Source organism: Serinus canaria, chromosome 3, assembly GCF_022539315.1.
Source record: "Serinus canaria isolate serCan28SL12 chromosome 3, serCan2020, whole genome shotgun sequence".
NCBI classification, from domain to species: domain Eukaryota; kingdom Metazoa; phylum Chordata; class Aves; order Passeriformes; family Fringillidae; genus Serinus; species Serinus canaria.
In genome coordinates this window covers 106,219,146-106,238,809 of record NC_066316.1, presented here as the reverse complement: position 1 = coordinate 106,238,809, position 19,664 = coordinate 106,219,146, and the positions used below count along the sequence as shown (strand labels likewise).

At 39.5% G+C, this 19,664-nt stretch overlaps 1 protein-coding gene across 3 annotated transcripts in view; it reads left to right on the top strand.

Moving 5' to 3' along the window:
* The window catches only part of ITSN2 (intersectin 2), an 80,196-nt gene that overhangs the window by 25,708 nt on the left and 34,824 nt on the right, over window positions 1-19,664 (top strand). For all 3 annotated transcript variants that reach the window (XM_018921390.3, XM_050973112.1, XM_050973113.1), the window contains exons 3-15: window positions 5,376-5,468; window positions 7,089-7,152; window positions 8,605-8,768; window positions 10,041-10,238; window positions 10,552-10,648; window positions 12,388-12,512; window positions 13,740-13,803; window positions 15,948-16,085; window positions 16,176-16,261; window positions 17,255-17,517; window positions 18,178-18,327; window positions 18,554-18,694; window positions 19,497-19,584. In XM_018921390.3, coding sequence (XP_018776935.2) covers window positions 5,376-5,468; window positions 7,089-7,152; window positions 8,605-8,768; window positions 10,041-10,238; window positions 10,552-10,648; window positions 12,388-12,512; window positions 13,740-13,803; window positions 15,948-16,085; window positions 16,176-16,261; window positions 17,255-17,517; window positions 18,178-18,327; window positions 18,554-18,694; window positions 19,497-19,584 — 1,671 coding nt within the window. The remainder of the gene's footprint in view (window positions 1-5,375; window positions 5,469-7,088; window positions 7,153-8,604; window positions 8,769-10,040; window positions 10,239-10,551; window positions 10,649-12,387; window positions 12,513-13,739; window positions 13,804-15,947; window positions 16,086-16,175; window positions 16,262-17,254; window positions 17,518-18,177; window positions 18,328-18,553; window positions 18,695-19,496; window positions 19,585-19,664) is intronic.

The following is a 19,664-nucleotide window of genomic DNA, read 5'->3' as shown; positions in this document are numbered from 1 at the left end:
ATCAACAGCATAGCCACTGGTTTCCAGCAATAGAAAACTGTGAGGGCTGCCATATGGAATTACAGAAATACCTGTTACATGAAAGTGAGGGCAGTCTGTATTTTGTCATCTTCAGAGAAGTCTTGAGAGTGAAGTTCGAAGTGTGTTTAGCTTTGGGTATTTGGGTCTTTGTCATCCCACATGGGCAGAGTGCACATGTGACATTGAACTCTTGAATGTGTTGTGGAGTTTTGGAGTGGGCAAATAAAGAACCTTTCACTGTTGGCTTTCTGTTTTGGAATAGGGAATCTGTGGAGACATATCTGGATGTGAAGTCTGGGTTTCCAATCTTGGATATTGAGAACAATTGCCAGTGCTAACATTTATTCAGTCTTCTCTGAAAGTACCAGCCTTCACTAGGAAAGAAAGAAAATTTGGCCTCAGTCTTTTAGAAGTCGTAGTAAGATAGACTTGTAGTTTTTCATAAGCAGAAAGAGTAGGTGAAGACAGTAGTTACTCTGTTCTAGGCAAAGTCTTTGTGGGGAAAATCTCTCAAGTTGAGCATTTCTTGAGTTTTGATTCCAGGGTAGTCGAATACAGTGTTGGCTTCATGTATGAAGTTGTAAGATTCTAAAGTAACCTGTTTTGAAGAATAATGAATTAATGAGATATCTTCTTGTCAGAGAGATTGTACTGTTCTCCCCCTCCAAAATTTCATCAGCTAGAGTTCAGAAAAATTATTTAAATGTCAAAAATGTCCAGGAAATTTAAGTTGAGTCAGAAAAGTAATGTACTATTCATTGTCAGCAGCAAAGCCTCTCATGAGAGCATGCAGTAGCAACCGTATTTTGATTTCTGTTGGGGAACTGATCTGTAAAATCTGATTTTACACATTGTAGCTCACTGCTGCTTGGGCAGCCAGAGGTTCAGCACTGCTCCATCAAGGAGATTCCTGCCTCTTGCTCATCCTGTGGTCAGAGAAGGCTGTGAGGAGTAGACCCTGCAGTTTGGTTTGTGATTCATGCAGGACTTGCCATGAGTGAGGACTGGGGCCATATGGATGGAAGAACAGCAGTTTCTCAATGCAGAATTCATTGGGTCTGGTTTACAGGCAAGACGTTTCTCAACCCTAGAACTGAAGGTGTGTTAGTGCAAAAAATGGCTGAGTTAAGCCAGATCAGTTTAGATGATACATCTTGGGTGGCAGATGTGACTCCTCCTGCAGTTCTGCCTTTCCCAGGAAAGGAGTATCTTCCCTTGATCACAGCTCAGCATGCCCAGGACGTGGTTGTGTGTAAATCAGGCAGTGTAACTTTTCTCAGCAGTTACTGAGTGTCCATTTTTACCACTTGTGAAGAAGTTTTGGGAAGCAAACACAGTATTTGTGAGGATTGTAGCATGATTTGATGGTGATGGCGCAGGAGAACCGAGTTTCAGACTGGTTTTGGCTGAGTTTTTGTGATGGTCTTGGTTGTACTATATAGGTAAACACAATTACTTTGGAGAATGGTGCTGTGATGTGCTTTGTGGAATTGCCAAGACCTTGTGAGTCCCATTGTTGAAAGTGTTTATTTCAGATAGACTGGTATGGTATTTTCACATAGTATTTTAAGAAATCCTCATATGAGCTTTTCTGTACACAAATTTTACTTTTCTTAATTGTGTCACCAAGGGCACCATCAAAAGAGCTGTGAACACCTGGTTAAGTTAAATACAATCATTCACAGTGCTTTAGCCTTCCCTCTTTTGCTGTGCTCTTTATCTTGTTTCTGTGGCATATGGGGTGGGAGTTGAAAAAAACCATGAATCCTTTAAATAATTAAAGGGGGGTTTGACTGCATTCGCTGTGGATCCTTACTAGAAGCAATGGTTGTTTTTTTTTTTTTGGTTTTTTTTTTTTTTTTTTACACAAATACGTTAATTGTCCAACAATTATTAACCTCTATTCAGAAAACAATGACCTGTTCTAGTTCAGGCTGCAGATGGCAGACACTCTCTCAAGTGAACTTGGATAAAACTTAATTTTCTGGTCCTTCGTTCAGTTATAGCCAAGCACTAAAATTTCACTGGGAGGGGTGTGCTGTCTTAAAAGTGTGCTGTTCTCTAGATCCTAATTCCTGCTGTGAATATTTATATTTTTAAAAATCTATGTTTTTATACATTGTAATTTAAGACTTACTATGTTTTCTTCCATGCCTATAAAGAAACCATCAGAGAGCATGTCTTTATGGAATTAATCACCAAAAAAGTAAAGCTCTCAGTCTTTGTCCCTAGGGAAAGGGAGAATCTGAAATTTTTCTTACTGTTGAAAATAAATTATCAGCAGGTTGATGTTTTCAGTTCCCTGAAACATTCCCACAATATGCTTTTGATGGTGTTTGTAGTTATCACTATTCCATGACAGCTGCTTGCACTGACTCACTAGGATTGTGGAAGGCTGTAGAAGCACTGGTTAATAGAATAATGTGGTTTTAGTCAAAGATTTCTTTTTTAGAATGAAATTTATACTTGATAGAAACTTGGGGTTGTTCAACCTGAAAAAGGCTCCAGAGAGATCTTTCTGTGGCTGTTTAGCACTTAAAGGAGGCCTGTAAAAAAGGTGGGGACAAACACAGTAGCAGGACCTGTTGAGATAGGAGAAGGGGTGATGGTTTTAAATAAAAAAATTGCAGATTTCAAGTAGATGTAATGTAGAATTTTCCTACAAGAGTGGTGGGGCCCTGGCATGGGCTGCCCCATCCCTGGGAGTGTTCCCAGGCCAGGCTGGATGAGGCTCTGAGCAACCTGGGCTGGTGAAAGATGTTCCTGCTACGTGCAGGGCAGTTGGACTGAATCATAGAGTCACAGGCATGGAACAGAAAGGACCTTAAAGATGTAGATCCAGAGGTAAAAGTGTGCAAAATATCAAGTGTGCAAAAAATAGCAATGTTCTTGCATGTCTTAAGGAAGGCAAAAATGAGAATGAAGGGTAAATGTGGATCCTGAATCACTTGTTGAATGGGATTTTAATCATCATCCAGCTACAGGTATGAATTTGGGGATTTGCTGACATGCAAGGTTTTAGCATTTGAGACAGTGCTGTGTCATATGCTGGATTTCATAGTTGGAGAGGAAATATAATTTACCAGATAGTAAAACAACTCTTGAATACAGAAATAGGTGAGATTTTCAAGATCAATTGCCATTTTCTTGCTTAATCTGTGACAAATAATTAAGAAACTCTGCATATATGAACAAAAGTTGCCTTACAATGTAAATTGTATTCTCTGGAGGGGCCGTGGTGATGGTCATAACTCCAGTCAAGAAATTGTTACTCTGTTTTTTTCACTTGGTAGCCACTGACCATGTGAATATATTGTGGTGGTCCTAATCATTCTGTCATTGGTGTTAAAAAGCTGAGGAGTGTTGCAGCTACCTTCTTCAAAAGATGTTCGAAGAGGGGTATGTAATAGAAGGAAAATGTAATGTTGATAAAATTTTGTTTTCCAAAAATGAAAAAGTAGTCAATTTCTCTGAAGTTACTGCTGGCAGCTTTAGGAGCATTTTTTCATCTGGTTGAGATAATTTCTATAATCACAACCACATCTTAGGAATTTCCCATTTCTAGCTTAAAATTAGCACTTTAAAGAAATCTAAGTGCTGCTCTAATTTTTGCCTTAGGGGTGTAAGTTGTCCTCGTTAGTGTCTTGCAGTAATGCTTACAGTGCCCATTGACTTCTAGGCACCTGATTCAGATTTACTTCACTTTATTATCAGAATCTAATCTAGATTTATTAATGCTCATTTAATTAGAAGAAAAAAAAGGTGTGTTCTTGAAGTGCAATTTCACATGTAACTAGTAAAAAGACTCTTTCATTAAGGCCACACTAAAAGAAAAAATTGGCATATCCTCAAAAGAGAGAAGCAAAACTCCAAATTCAAGTGTGTAGAGATTGTACCCTAATGCCCACCTATCTTTTCTGTCATACATCTCCCCAGTGAATTTCTGTTTTGTTTTGGTCTTTTTAACTATTTTATTTCTCTACTAAGGGAGCAAGGATAAAGAATTAAATCAGTACACATACAAGGAGAAATACATTTTTAACAGGACCTTTTTAAGAGAAAAAATTAATACTGTTTTTGAAAATGTATTTTTTTATGTAGCTAAACAAAGGTGAGAGATGATTAACACTGTTACTGTGTCTGTATTGGCAAGTATATCAGCTCACAGTCCCTTCACTTTGCTGTTACACATTGAAAAACAGTGCAAAAACCTCTTTAAATTTTGGAGACTCAGAGCTTTTTGAAATAAGGTTTATGTAGGAAGAGGAAGTCTTTTATGCTAACTTTTTTTTTTCCCAAGTACTGTGGCTTTTAAAGCAAGTTGTTAATATCATATTAGAAGAATTATTTATTCCCTTGACTGTCTTTCAGGGAGCAATACAAACACTTGAGCAGATTAACAGTTCTTTGGAAGTAGTAATACTCAGCAGAATGTAATTTTAGAAGTTTTTTAAATATAATAACCTTTTAATGCTGTTTTGAGTGGTTCCATTCAGAATTTTGGCTAATTCTTGCATTCATTGATTCAAAAAATTAAATATTTGTCAAGAACTTTCCGACTAAAACTTCCTTTTACTTAAAAAACAAACCAAATTATTTCTGGCAAGCTGCTTTTCCTGCAAAGGATGCACACCCTGACCTTTATGCAGCAGGTTGCAGCATTTCTTAAAGTCTCTCTGGTTCTGCCTGGTATTACCAGCACTGTAAACACACTTGTTCCCTGTAACTTCTCATTCCTACTCTTAGGCTGTAATATTTTATTCTTCATGAAGTATTGAAAAATGTGAAGTGGACATTGCATGCTGTTTAAAACAAAAAACCAAACAGCCTAAAATGTCACTTCTTTGTCAGACAAAACCAAATTATTTTTGTTAGTAGTCCCTATTTGCTTTTTAGAGTGCTGGCAAGACAAGTGTAAGCCTTGAGGGTGTTAACCCCGTGCATGGGAACCTGGGTGACACTGAATGCCATTTGTTCATCAGAGAGCCAGGGGAGGGTTTGGCTCACACAAGGAATGGTGAGGCACATCCTGCCTGGGCTGCAAACAATCAGCAGCCACAGGAAACTGCTCTGCACCAGCTCTGAAGGACGACAGAGTTTGTTTGAAAGCCAGGGTGAAGCAGTCTGGCTGGGGCATTGTCTCAGCTGGGCTTGCACATCTGGGAAGCAGGTTTGTGTTGCATAAGGTCCTTGCCAAGCTGGTAGGAGCTGGGTGTGTCCACATCTAATTTGTCTCTTGAGAAATCCAAGCTTTTTTTTTTTTTTTGCAAGTGACGTGCTTTATTTTTGTAAGTTTTCAGTCTATTTGGTTGTTCATTGGTTTTATGTTGATTTGTTTTGGTTTTTTTTTCCAGGAGGGCCAAACATATGGGCCATCACCTCCGAAGAGCGGGCCAAGCACGACAAGCAGTTCGATAGCCTTAAACCCACGGGGGGTTTCATTACAGGTTGGTCTGCATTACACATTAACTTCTGTGTACACATACCTATCTCTGCAGAACAGTTTGAGACCTGCATCCTATTTCTAGCCTTTTGTTGTATGACTAATAACCATGTTCTTCAGGCAAACAGCCACAGGTTATTAGTAAACTTAACAAGCTTTACTCTCAAGTCTGGCACGGGAATGCTGTTCTGTTTAACCCTCTCACTTCTGCAGCCACCAGCTGTGCGCTGCCATTCTGTCTAGTTTCAGAAACCAGAGAATATCAGGTGAAATCTGTGCTCACATGGGAGGCTGCCAGGGAGCACCTCCAGTAGCTGTTCTGGCAGATGACATCAGACACAGCAGAAGTGTCTCTCATGTGAGGAGAGAATGCTGTGCTGTTTGTTAGACATCTTTGTTTGGCAGGAGCAGGCAGGGAGAGGGATGCTGACAGCTTGTCCTTGTTAGCAACTGCTTGAAATTTGGGCCATTGGGCCTTCAGCAGGGACTGGGTGAACTAATGGCATTTTGCAGGGACCTGCTGTCAGTTCCAGTTGCATTCAGCTGTGTCTCCTCTGAAACAACTGGGTCATGTTGCTATGCACTTTAGAATTTGGAGGTTTTAAATCTAAAATCTGCTTTTGATATCAAGAAAGACCTAATTTCATTGGCAAAGATGTCTTAATTTAAGAATACCCAATTCTTGGTGGGTGGCTGGGCACTAAAGACCAGCCCTGGCAGCTCCTACCTGCCCAGCTATCCAGTAATGCCCTGTCTGGTTCCTCCACTGGCCCTGCTTTTCCTCTTTTGGAGCTGGAAAGGACTGAGGAGAGAGTGGAAATTGTTTGGAACATGCTAAGTGGCACCTAAGTCCTGCTTTGGCCAAACAGCACTGGGAGGTTGGTGTTTGCCTCCACCTGGAAACTGTGCAGTGCCAGGAGCTACCCTCAGGCCACATCTGGGCTCTTACCTGCATCTGCAGGCTTTGTTATTTATTTGGCAAATGCTTGAAATAAAACTTGTGTATGAATATAAGAGAGAGCTGAAAGAGTAACTTGAAGTCTTAGTTTTAAGCATCTGTAATTCACCCAGATGTAGGCATAAACACCACTGTCCCTGTTCTGTATGTGTACCAGCTGATGTGGAACTTGCTAAGGGGTTGCACATAAGTTCCCATTCCCTTCCTGAAATACTGAAATCGTGGGTGTTCTCTGACAGAAAAGAATATTATTTAGAACATGGTGTTTTCCTAGTTTTTCTAGAGACACAGTACTGGGTAAAGTTAGATGGGATAGAGAAGAAAAGAAACAGCATTCTCATCCTTTCCTGCATAAGTAATTGGGGCAGGACTAAATTTTCATTCATTTTTTAATCCATGCATCTTTTAAGATGTTGGCAGCCATTGATTTGTGGCCTGCTAAAGTTTTTATAGTATCTGAAATCACTTCTCAGAGCAAAGACTGGGAATTATGTAATACATGGGTGTCTGACAATCACTGTCACCTGTGTGAAAAAAGTCCCTCGAAAGCTTGGCATCCAGCATGGAGGTTTCTTTCAAAAACCTAATCCCCCCAAGAGCATGCTGACCTCTTCAAAAATCTGTCTCTGGTATAAAAGTCTGTGTTTTTTTCTTTGTTTATCACAGGTGATCAAGCACGTACCTTTTTCTTGCAATCAGGTCTGCCATCTTCAATCCTTGCTCAAATATGGTAAGGTATTCTTTATTGTTTGTTTTTTCTGAGACAGCAGATTCATAGTATTCAAATGCTGCCTTTGCTGTGTTGTGTTTCTCAGAGGCTTTTAGGTAGAAAGTGTTGTCTGAGTTATTGTTTTAATTTTATTAAATATAGAGGAAGGTTTCAGCCCATATGTGTACCAAAAATTAATTAAAACTCAGTAATTTTTACATCTTTCTTATGGTATTATTTCAAACTGGATCATGCTGAATGTAGCGTTTTTAAACTTTATTAAGGGCTTGACATACACATAAAGTAGAAGACAAGAAAAAATCTAAAGACACAAAAAAAGTAGAAGGACATTTGTGATATGTGGGATACCAAGCAATGCTGTAATACAGGAACTGGAAAAAGTGCTGTTCCTTGCAGCACATATGTGGTGAATGCAACACTTGAAATGTTTTCTTCCCTGTAACCCCTCAGTCCTCACTAGAATCCTGTGCTTAGTTTGGGGTGTGTGTGCTAAAAGACATGTACTTTGGCTCATAATAATTAAGAACAACTTTAAGAAAAAGTGTTAAAGAAAATAACTAAATGCAAGTTAGTTTTTCCTTCAGCCACATAGTATCATAGAGTTGTTAAGGTTAGAAAAGTGTTATAGGCTCATCAAGTCCAACCAGCATCACCACTGTGTTCACCATTAAACCTCAGTCTAGAAAAGAGGGGCAAGGAAATTTTTCTGTGGAGTTTTGTACTGAGCAGTAACAGAATCAAAGGAAAAATGAAGCTTAACATTAGTCTGATTTTTTTCCTCCTCATTTTATTTACGGTCTTGTGCTTGGTCCTTGCATGTTCAAGTGTTAATAAAATTTCATATTATCTGTCTGACCAGAAATGCTGAGGTTATGTATGTGCTGTTGCCTATATTTCCTGTTGTATTTATTTATAGAACTGTCAGAAGGAAGACAGTGTGAATATCAGGCTCAGAAAACCTCACCGCTGGGAGGTTAATTCACCACTGTGAATTAATTAAGTTCTCAGAGCAGTGTATGGTACCTTTAGGAGGTTTCTGCATCCTCCTGTATCTTGTTCCAGATTCTTGCATTAATTCCTTACCTTCCTAAGGATTAATTTAAAATAATTATTCTGGCTGGGAGCATAAAGAAAAGCATAGCAAGAGGCTTGCAGCGGAGGCAACAAGTGTATCCGCTGGGCAGGAGACTTCTGCTTTCCCAAAAGCTTTCCTGCTTTCTTGGGAATTGGATGTTTAATATATAGCAACCTCAGAACTGAACTCTGCAGAAGTGGGTACTCAAACTTCTCAAAGGTAAGAAAGTTATCCAAAGTTGAAAATTTACTTTGCAGTAAGTTTCTTGTTTTCCTGTGCAAAAACAGTAAATAAATCTAGTGGAAAGCCTCTCACAGGTCAAAAATGTTATATTTCTGTTTCTTTTCTAATTCTATTTTATTTTGGTTTTTTTTAAGGACACTTTCAGACCTGAACAAGGATGGAAAAATGGATCAACTGGAGTTCTCTATAGCTATGAAACTCATCAAGCTGAAATTGCAAGGGCAGCACTTGCCTTCAGTTCTCCCTCCTGTCATGAAACAAACTCCAGTGTTTTCACCACTAATGTCAGCTCGCTTTGGTACTTATGAATATATAATTACTTAGTGTTCAGAGGTAAAAAACCCCCACAGTTAATTGCAGTCAGATAAAAGCATTAATCTGACCATGAAAGTTTAGTGAATCAGTGTGAAAGAAGAAAATAGGATATTCTGATTTAGGAAATTCAACAGGTCACTTTCTTGATATTTTTGAAAATTTCATTCTTTGAAGACTTTTAATAAAGAAAAACATTTATTCAATTTTGACAAGAAGGCCACTCACATCTGCCATCTGCCTTGCAAGCTCTTATTTTGTACTGGTGGTCTTTTTTTCCTTCCTCCTACTCAGTCACCTATTTGTATGTGGGGGTTTAAAGTTAAATTTAGTCAAAGGTCAGAGTTTTGGTAGAACAGCTGTTTTACATATTTTTTCAAAGTGAATCAGACTGTTTTGGTTATATGATTAACTGAATAGATTTACTTTGACTCTTTTTTTGGTTTTTTTATAGTTTTTGGGTGCTCAGTGCATGCTTGTTATTGTGTTATTTTATAGCACAAAATATCCACAATGACTTGAGCTGGATTACAAAATATGTGCACACTTCTACATTGAAATTGAATGTGTGCACATATTAATTACATCCATGATTTAAAATGTCTGTCCATCACCAAATCTCGTGTGTTTGGGTACAAGGGCATGCATTTATAGAGAGCTGTGGTTGGCGTACAGTTACCTCTATAACTTTCCATCATCTCACCAGCACTGTTTTCTTCCTCAAGGTGCAGCCAGTAATTCAAGTGCCCTAATTTGCCTCAGGCAGCTGCCTCTAGAAACCCTTTGCTAAGCATGGGTCCCTAATAAGGACTTTTTACCCCTGTGGATTCTTCCAAGGCTGATACTTGGAAGAGACTTAGTTCAGAAACAGCAGCAGCTTTTCCCTGTGGAGGATTGTCACAGCTTTTGAGGTTGTAATTCTCTCTCAGGAGCCAGGCTTGCTGAAGAAATAGGTATAGCTGCAATTATAGAAAACCAGATCGTACTCTGTTGTGAAAATAGTAGCTAAGACTACCTTGAGAATGAATTTGCTTGTCAAAATTTTTCTTTTTAAATTCCTGTTCTTCAGTGTATTTTCTCCTGTGAGCTGTCTTGCCTAAATTTAGAGAAAAAGTAAATATTGTACATGAGCATCTAATTTAACTCATTGTAATCCAGACACCAGTTGCTTTGTGTAGTTTCTGCCCCACATAAGGGACCCAGTTTCTTGCTGAAGCCTCTGCAACGTTAAAGCCTGAATTGTTGGATTTTGCTCTAGGAATGGGTAGTATGCCAAATCTGTCCATGCCCACGTCTGTGTCTGCGATCGCACCGTTGGCTCCCATGGCTCTGACCTCCATGACTTCCATTCCTCCTCTGGTTATCTCTGCTCCCCTGGTGCCTTCTGTCAGTACCTCCTCATTGCCAAATGGAACATCCAGCCTTCTGCAGCCTTTGTCTGTTCCTTTCTCCTCAAGTAAGTATAGTACAGTCCAGTGCTTGCTCTCAGAATTGTGAATCTTATTTTCACAATGGCTAATTTCAGACAGAAATGCTAACACATGCATGAGAGTTTAAAAAAAAAATAACCAAAATACTCCAGAAAACCCTCCAAATTATTTTTCTTCCAAGTTCACATTTGTTAATTCTGTTCTAACTAGTTAATCATAACAACAAGACGCTGATTAGCTTTTCTTACTTCTATCAAAGTGAATGTTGATTGTGAAGCATTATCTTACACGCAGTTGCTTTACAGTTCTGGGTTAATTTTTTGTTTCTTCTTGTTCCAGCACTGCCTCATACTGGTTCTTTAGGCCCCATGGCAGGAGGATTTGGTGGATCCAATATGCAGAAGGCACAGTCACTAATTGATTTAGGATCTAGCAGGTATGGAAGTTAAGTTTAAAATTGTTGTATCTTACACTAAAGTAGTATACCTTCCAAAACTTACAGAGCATTTCTGTTCCCCAAGTACATTTGTTAAAAATTAGTCAATCTAATATGACCTGTCAATTATAAAAACAGATTTTGTTTTTATATGCACAGGAAGTAATTTTCAGTAATTTGACAAAATATCCAAAGTAGGTGAGGAGGTCAGATGAGCAGTGCCAAAAAGAAGGGAATGTACCTCATTAGTAAATAGAAACAAACCTTGCTAAGTGGTTATAAAAGTAATGTTTGTGCATTATGTGCTCATTCATTATAGAGGGCACCCTGTCATCAGCAGGCATGTAAGAATAGGATTTGTTATTGTCATGGTTTGACAATATTCATACAATATTTATGTATGAATTTGCTTTATGAATAATAGAAGATCATGGATCTTTATAATCAGCTGCTCTGGTTCACTGATTTTAGAGCTTTGCCATAGAGGGACTTACACATAGTAAGGACTTATCTGATTGGGCATCAGACACCCCAGTCATCTGATTGGGGTGTCTCCTAGGATGGTCCTGAGGGCACCACCACCCCAGGTCAGTTCCATGAGTAACTCAGAGGCTCTTGCACCTCCTTGCTGCCTGTTCAGGGCATGTGGGGTGCATGATCTCTGCTCCTCACACACCTGATGTCAGCAGATGTCCTGTAAGGTGACTATAGGCATGGCATGTGCCTGGAACCATCTTTTTTTTTTTGGTTGGCTGTCTTTTTTGGATTTGAAAGCTTTCTGTTGCTGGTGCTGTACAAAGGAGCCCTTCTCCAGTGTTATTGTTGGCAGCATTGTCACCATCATGTTGTCTCATTCCATGCAGGACATGTCAATCCAGCATTGTGCTGGAGAGGCTTTGTTTCTGTCAGCATTCTCAATTGCCTTGGACAGCACTTCAGAGTGTTTAGTTGTTTTTACTTGACAGAGCAGGAGATGACCTTAAACAAGGCAGGCTGGATTCAGCTCTCCTGAGTTTGTCTGATTTTCTGAGATGGGACTCTGAAAATGCTGGGAGTTTAGATGGAAGTTTGATGTATATATCTGCACCCTCCATCAGCACTATTCTGTAGAAACTGACTGAGTTGGAAAAGCTCCACTCAGCATGTCATTGTCACAGAAAGAAGAGGTAGAGCTGGAATAGGTGATTAAAGCAGCTTTAGAAGCTGCTTTTGGTTATGAGTTCATCAGATCCATTTTTATTCTCGTGTTTATTCATTTACATGCCTCTTAAAGTTGCTTAAACAATGACCCAACACTCTAGTGGGGGTCATTGTTTAAGCAACTTTAAGAGGCATAGTGGAGGTGTTTTCTTGTGGTTTCCTCTACTATTATTCTGCAGTGGTAGAAGGATCAATTATGTGCATTAGTGCCTGTGATACCAAAGGAAAATTATTTTCTGATCCACATGTTGTTTCCTTACAAATATATCCCTACTTTGGCTGTAAAATTACATATTTGTAATGAAATTATTTATAGCAAGTTAGCAGAGGTAAAACTTTATGGAAGTTGTTTCATGTTACTGGAAGATTCTGTGTATCTTCTGTTCCAATGCCTCTTTTTTAAACCAAGTGATTTAGAGTTATTTCTTTATCTCTTTTTCTCTTTTGGTTTTCTTTTAATATTTGGTTGGTTGGTTTGGTTTGTTTTTTTTGCTTTGTTTTGTTTTGAAATTATATTGCAGTTCAAATTCTTCCTCTAGTGCATCACTAGCTGGGAATTCACCAAAGATTACATCCTCAGACTGGGCAGTTCCTCAGGCCTCCAGATTAAAATACAGACAGAAGTTTAACAGTCTTGATAAAAGCATGAGTGGATATTTATCAGGTGAGTATGACTTTTGGTATGGACTGGGAAAACCAGAGTGTTTCCTGCCTCTGAACATCACAGGCTGAGGGATGGAATCCCAGCTTGGGATTTGACTTGCATGTGAAATAAAAGCTGAAATGTTGGTGTTCAGACCTGTGCAGGTGAGAGTGGATTTCAGCCACCCAAGGAATGGAAATAACTGTCAATTCATTGACTTGGGCTTTGTGTTAGACCTGGAGGAGCCAAACACACTGGGGAAAGTACAGCAGCTGTGGCAGGGAAGAGGAGAAGCCTGGAGTGGTGGGATCTGACTAGAGGAGCCTGAGAACCACAAGGCTGTGGAGTTCAGCTCTGTAAAGTCAGCAGGGATTTTTCAAATATCATTTTTTGGACTGAGACTCTTTCTTGTGACAATGGGGGACATTCACCATCATTTTTATGCCATATGCTCCTGTATCAGTCAATGCTGAGATACTTGGGCTTTATCTTTTGAAAGAAAGCAGCTTGGGAAAGAAACTGCAGAACTTCAGCCATTGCTTGGAATTTTTCCAAAGTAATTTAGGAGAGTCCTTATTGATTTCCAGTGACATCTGTGCTGAGCCACAGCATTATGGTGGCTTCAAAAGACTTCATACCAAGTTAATACAAGAGGAGAGTTTTGCAAAAGTTGTTAGAAAATGGGATTCCTCAGTGCAGTGCAGTGAGTAGAGAGTGCTCAGAGAGCAGTCAGGAGGTGCAAAGTCACTATGTGTGTTTTGTGTGTCTGCATTAGATTTCCCATTTTGAATGAGCCCTCTGCCTCAGTTCTTGCCTACAAAAGAGCAGGACAATTCTTCTCTAAGGAAAAGGTCAGTCAGTTTTGGACTGAAGGTTTCCTCCACCCGCCTAGAAATGTATCAGATTCTTTGCTAGCAAGGAAAGCTCTCCAGGTGATAGATCAAGGTTTAGGCAAACAGTCAGCTGTGCTTTTGTGACAGATGTGGGGATTACCATAAATATCCATTTTTCATGTCATCTTTTCTGTTAGGTGCTCTGGGTGGAAAAAGGTACAGGAGAATTCTTACATCTTCATTGTGTTCAGGTTATAATGCCTGTTGTTAAGCTTGGAAGTAAAACCAACTGATGAAAATGGATTAGATTAATATTAAAAATAAACATGCCCCAGTTCATGACCCACTTTTTGCCTCATGTGAACCTTTGAATGAAGTGTTTATTTTAATAAAAATCTTTAACACTTTCACTAAGGATTTCAAGCAAGGAATGCCCTTCTGCAATCAAATCTTTCGCAGACTCAGCTGGCTACTATTTGGTGAGTTTAGTTACTGATGCAATGTCTTCATGGTGTTAAGAGAAGAAATGTACTTTATTAAATAAATGATAAAGAGAGATACCACAGTCCTAAAATCATAAACACAAACTCAGCTGCTAGTTAAACTAAGTATGTTCACTAGTTACATTTCTAAAAGACACCTTGAGATAATTCAGTTTTTCATTCTTTGTGTGTGTTTGTTAAACTCTGTGTAATAGAAGAGATGCTAACTTCAATTAGCATCTGATCCGGGGATGCTCTTGTTGAGCTGAGCTGAGGGCTTGTTCCTTTCAAAAGTAGGGTTCTGAAATCTAGGTTGTTAGTTTTAAAGTATGGAGGAAGATTAAAAATTAAGTAACCCTTCAGCTTTTTTGAGTTTTACTGCAGTTTCCATAAAGATAGTTGCATATTACATGTTTATTAAGACTTGTCTTTATTGTGCTGATGAAAGTGGTGAGAGTTGTCTGAAGGCTTGAATGATCTTTTCTGTTAGACATGGCAGTTTAGGTTACACCTTCAGACATAACTCAGATGTTATACATGAAATTTAGTGGCCCAGCAGAATTCACAACAGCTTTACATCTCCTCTTGAGTTCCCTTTCTTCTTCCTCTGTCCCAGGACAGTCATTTGCAAAGATCAGTGTGTTTGGTTTCATGCTGTGAAGATAAACGTGGGCTGTGGGGTTGTGTTGCTCCTCTCTGGAGTCTGGGGGGATATATCAGGTGTGCAGTGGCTCTTTTCCTTCTGGGTGAGTATCCTGAAGGTATCAGTAGCCAATGCAAGGAGCTCTGTCTTCCCCTGCAGAAAGAAATAACAGCCCAAATTTCAGTTTTATCTCAAGACATTACCAATATTTCTGCTGGGTGCTTGTTAATGGTAATTACTGAAATAGTGGTGCTGTTACATGTGACTAGTGCTGTTGTGTGAACATAACAAAATATCATCATCTCCTGCTTTTGTTTTTCACTGTGGTGTGTGTGTGATAGGGAGGGGTTTTTTTGGTGTTTGGTTTGTTTCTTTTTGTTTTTCATAGTTTTTTTTTTTAATTGCTTTTTTAATGAACTGTGTTTTTACTAAGCATTTTGCTTTTTTGCAGTCTAAGGACACATTTCAGCAATTCTTTCTCCATAGACAGTTCTTTGAGAGAGACTCCTGCTTTCTTGCCTTTCAATGGTTTCACACAAACACACAAACCCCACCAGCCCCCCAGTTTGTGGGAAACATTTTGTAGTCTCATGTGGTTTCCTGCTCCTTAGAGGGGGTAGGTTATCCTTTTCCTGCCCACTGCAAGTTACTCTGCACCAGCTCATGCCTTCCCTGCACTGTCAAGGAGACACAACGGGAAAAAAGAATTCTATGCAGAGCTTCCTCTGTAGAGTTTGATGTAATTTTATGTAATGTTTTCTTTAGCTTTAAAAAAATAATTGAAAAAGTGGTTTCTAGCATTTTGAGCTAGTTAAGAACAGTCCTGGTTTCACTTTCCAGCTCTTCTATTTGTGATGCAATAAAGCAAGAGATACTTGTTAGTTTCAGTGTTTTATGGAAAAACTTAGGAGAATTGGATTTGTTCAGGCTGGAGAAGAGAACGTTTCAGTGAAGCTGAAAATAAAGTTTCACCTGAAAATAGCCTACAAGAAAGATGGAGAGAGTTTATTTACAAGGGCTTGTAGAGACAGGACAAGGGGGAATGGCTTAAAACTGAAAGAGAGCAGGTTCAGATTGGATATTAGGAAGAAATTCTGTACTGTAAGGATGGTGAGGCTCTGGAACAGGCTGCCCAGAGAAGCTGTGGATTCCCCGTCTCTGGAAGTGTTCATAACCAAGTTGGATAGAGCTTTGAGCAACCTGGGCTGGTGGAAGGTGTCCCTGCCCATGGCAGGGGGGTGGAACTGGATGATCTTTAAGGTCCCTTCCAACCCAAACCACTCCATGATTCCATGATCTGAATAACAGTACATGATTAAACCAAATAATATCTCCCTTCATCAATTATTTATGTTATTAATTTTAAGCATTTTACCAAAACATTCCACAGGAATTGTCAGTTTTAAAAATTGTTTTTCCACAGTGTCTTGTTTCAGCTGTAATTTGTGAGTGGTTGTGGTGTTTGGTTCTAATTGGTGCTGCTGCTGAACCCCTGCAGGTCCCTGGCTGACATAGATGGAGATGGGCAGCTGAAGGCTGATGAGTTTGTGTTGGCCATGCACCTCACAGACATGGCCAAAGCTGGGCAGCCACTGCCCCTGACTCTGCCCCTTGAGCTGGTGCCACCTTCTTTCAGGTAATCACTGAGGGCAGTGAAATATAATGTATTTAACACAGCTGTGCTGTTTCTCTAACAATGGTGGGGTGGGATTGTTTTCTCCTCCAGGAGTGGAAAATATACTGAAAATATAAATGGAACTCTGCCATCTTACCAGCCTGTGCAAGAGGAGGAGCCACAGAAAAAACAGCCAGGTAATAAATAGGGTTCATGTTCTTAATGTATGGGGCTGGTTTTGAAGGGCACTGAAACCTTTAGAAAGTGGAAGGAAGAATCCAGTCCATGGAGAGCTTCATTTCAGGAGCTAGATCCCTTTTAACTGGGATGGTAGGAAGGTTGTTAAGTGGATGTAGCCAGCAGCAAGGCAGTGACAGGGGCTATTTTTAGCTGTAGGAAAGGAAAAGTGTGCTGATTAATAATGTATTCTGGAAAAGAAACCCTTCATGGCCAGACACTGCTGTGCTACTGCAAAATTACTTTCATTTGAAAGTTCCTGGCATTACTGGCCATTCTGAAAGCAGGGGGGGTCCAGTGTAGTTCAGTTCTGTGCAAACTGGAAGCAGTTTGGACATAACATAAATTCTGTTACTGACAATGTTACAGGGACACTGCAAGACAGGACTTGCCTCTGTTTTTGGAAGGGTGGTTGCTGGGGCCTAAACCATTCCTTTGTGTCTCTTTTTATCTTTGTGTGCAGTAATTGAGCTTGATCCTGTTTTGGTTATTCATAGTTTTAGCTCCAGGAACTCTTACAGGGAGCACCCTTAAAAACTAAGCTCTTTATCCATGTGTTAATGTTTCCTGCACATTGGAAAACCTTTCTAACAGCAGACAGTTTTCTCCCAGCTTATAAAAGCTGTTCTTTTGTGTTTTCCTCTAGCATTCTTTCGTCTTTCATTCTTTAGAGTGAGAGGCTTTCCTGTAACATTCAAGTCATTTTTGTGGTCATTTTTGAACTGGAACTTCTTTCTTTCCCCCTCCCCGCTCCATTGGAATATACTTAGGAAAATTTAGAGGTATTTTTGAAGAGAAAAATAATACTTTAACAAATGGAAGATGCTTACATCATCCGTGACTGAACAACCTGAGCCTGCCAAGGAGTTTCTATCTTTAGTGGCATAACTGAGGTCCTTGTTTGAGAGCAGTGTTTTGCACAGGGCAGAAATAACGACCTTTCCTTCTTTTAGTGACATTTGAGGACAAAAGGAAAGCCAACTATGAGAGGGGAAATATGGAGCTGGAAAAACGCCGCCAGGTCCTGCTGGAGCAGCAGCAGAGAGAGGCTGAAAGGAAGGCTCAGAAGGAACGGGAAGAGCAGGAGCGAAGAGAGAGGGAGCGCCAGGAGCAGGAACGGAAGAGGCAGCTGGAAATGGAAAGGCAGCTGGAGAGACAACGAGAGCTGGAGAGACAAAGGGAAGAAGAAAGGAGGAAAGAAATAGAAAGGCGGGAGGTTGTTTTCTTCACATTGCTCTTTCATGCTCCAAGGAATGTGTGTGTGCATACAGCATCCAGGGCTTGAGTGCTGCCTTTGGCTCTGTCTCCTGGCCTGGCTGATGCCAGGTCGTCTTGGAGAGAGAATACCACATGTTATAAATATTGGTAGAGGTTAAAGGTTTTCAGATACTTCATAGGACAGATGAGATTTTCTTGGGCATATTTCTTGCATTTTTGCAAAAATTTGTATTCCGAACAAGACTCTACTGAATTCATAATTGATAACATTTTGACAGCCGAGCTTGAGACAAATTTGCTTCTACTTGGTGTCTCAGTGCATGCATCACACTTCCATATTTTATGTAGTTCTGTGAAATACTCAAAGGAGGTTACAAGCAGTATCTGTCAATGTGCTGGTTTGTGGGCAATATTCCAAGCTGCAAAGGCTTTCTGAATTATGAAGCTTTTTGTTCATCCAGAGTCAGGAGTGTGGCACGAAGAATCTTGTAGGATCACTTCCTGCATTCTTTGATGCTGAAGTGTATAAGAGCACTTTAGAGAAGACATTATGTGGTGCTGCTGCTGTGCTGTTTAGAAATAGAGCACATTATATTAAATCATGCTCTCTGAGTTCTGCATCTCCACTGTAATTTAAGGTAATGCAACTTTTCCTCAGGCAGCAAAGCAGGAGCTCGAGCGCCAGCGACGGCTGGAATGGGAGAGAATCCGTCGCCAAGAGCTTCTCAATCAGCGTAACAGGGAGCAAGAAGAAATTGTCAAGTTGACCTCTAAAAAGAAGAGCCTTAATCTTGAATTAGAAGCCCTGGTAAGACAGGAATTTCACCACATATGCTGAAATACAGTATTTTAAATTATACAAATATTATACCTGCATTAATGGCCCACTCGGAGTTCCATTCTGTTTTGGGTGAGGAATCTAAAGCAGATATTTTAGGTTTTTTTAGAGAACTGGTTGTGAACTAACCTGCCCACAGGCTTAGCACAGGGATTTTTGTCATGTGTGGTATAATCTGTGTCTGCATTCTTTCCAGACTGACAAACATCAGCAGATCTCAGGCAGGTTGCAGGATATTCGTAGCAAAAAGCAAATGCGAAAAACTGAGCTGGAGGCTTTGGATAGGAAATATGACCAAGGGATCATGGAAGTCAAGCAACTACAGCAACAGCTGGAGGTGTGTACCTTTGTTAAACTTATGGTTTTCTTTTACCATATTCTGTGTTTCCCTAATGCTGTTGATAATGTATCTCCATAGGGAAGAATATGCAGTCAGTTAGATTGCAATGGAGAGAGGAAATAGGCAAGACTGTCAGCATTGCAGAGGCTTTTTGTTTTGTCTGTGGTGTTAAACAAATGATTATATGTATTAAAATGAGCTGAGAGTTCAGTAGCAGTTGTAAAAACCTCAGCTATTCTTTTGTGGACTGATAGTAGAGACTTCTCTTTAATTTTGAATTCTTCTATGGCTCCAGACTCAGATTTTTTTGAGAAATGTTGTTCTATGTTCAGACCAAGTTGGTGTTTAGGTTGAATTACCCTGCTGCTCCTTTATCTTTTTTTTCTCTATTTGAGTAACAAGACATTAATATTTCTAATCACTTGACTACCATAAATTATCTTCTGCTGTATTTTCATGTGATGTTTCTGCTCGTCAGGGAAGCTTCTGTTCATGTTGTTACTGTTTTATGCTAGGCTTGGTGCAGTCACCTTAACTGGTCTTGTGATAATATTTACACTTCTAGCATGTTTGTTAAATATTTTTCCATCTGTGTTAATGGTTTGGGGTCAAAAGCTTTCAATTGTAATATTATTTCTATTAAGAGTATGGAAACAATTTTTTTCTTTATCCAGTAATAATAAGTTGCATCCCTGTTTCAGTAACATGAGTTGAAGCTATGTTTGAAAAGTCTCTCAGTTTTACTTAATGATTGATAAACAATATTAAAATTTTGTTATGTTCTCTTCAACATCTACAGGATTATCAGAATAAACTAATCTATTTGGTTCCTGAAAAGCAGTTGTTAAATGAAAGGATAAAAAATGCTCAACTTGAAAACACTCCGAGTAAGTGCCTGCCCATGAGTTCTATTCTTGATTGCCTTGCTGAGTTCTCATCCTTTGTAATCAAGGCTGAAGGGTACAGA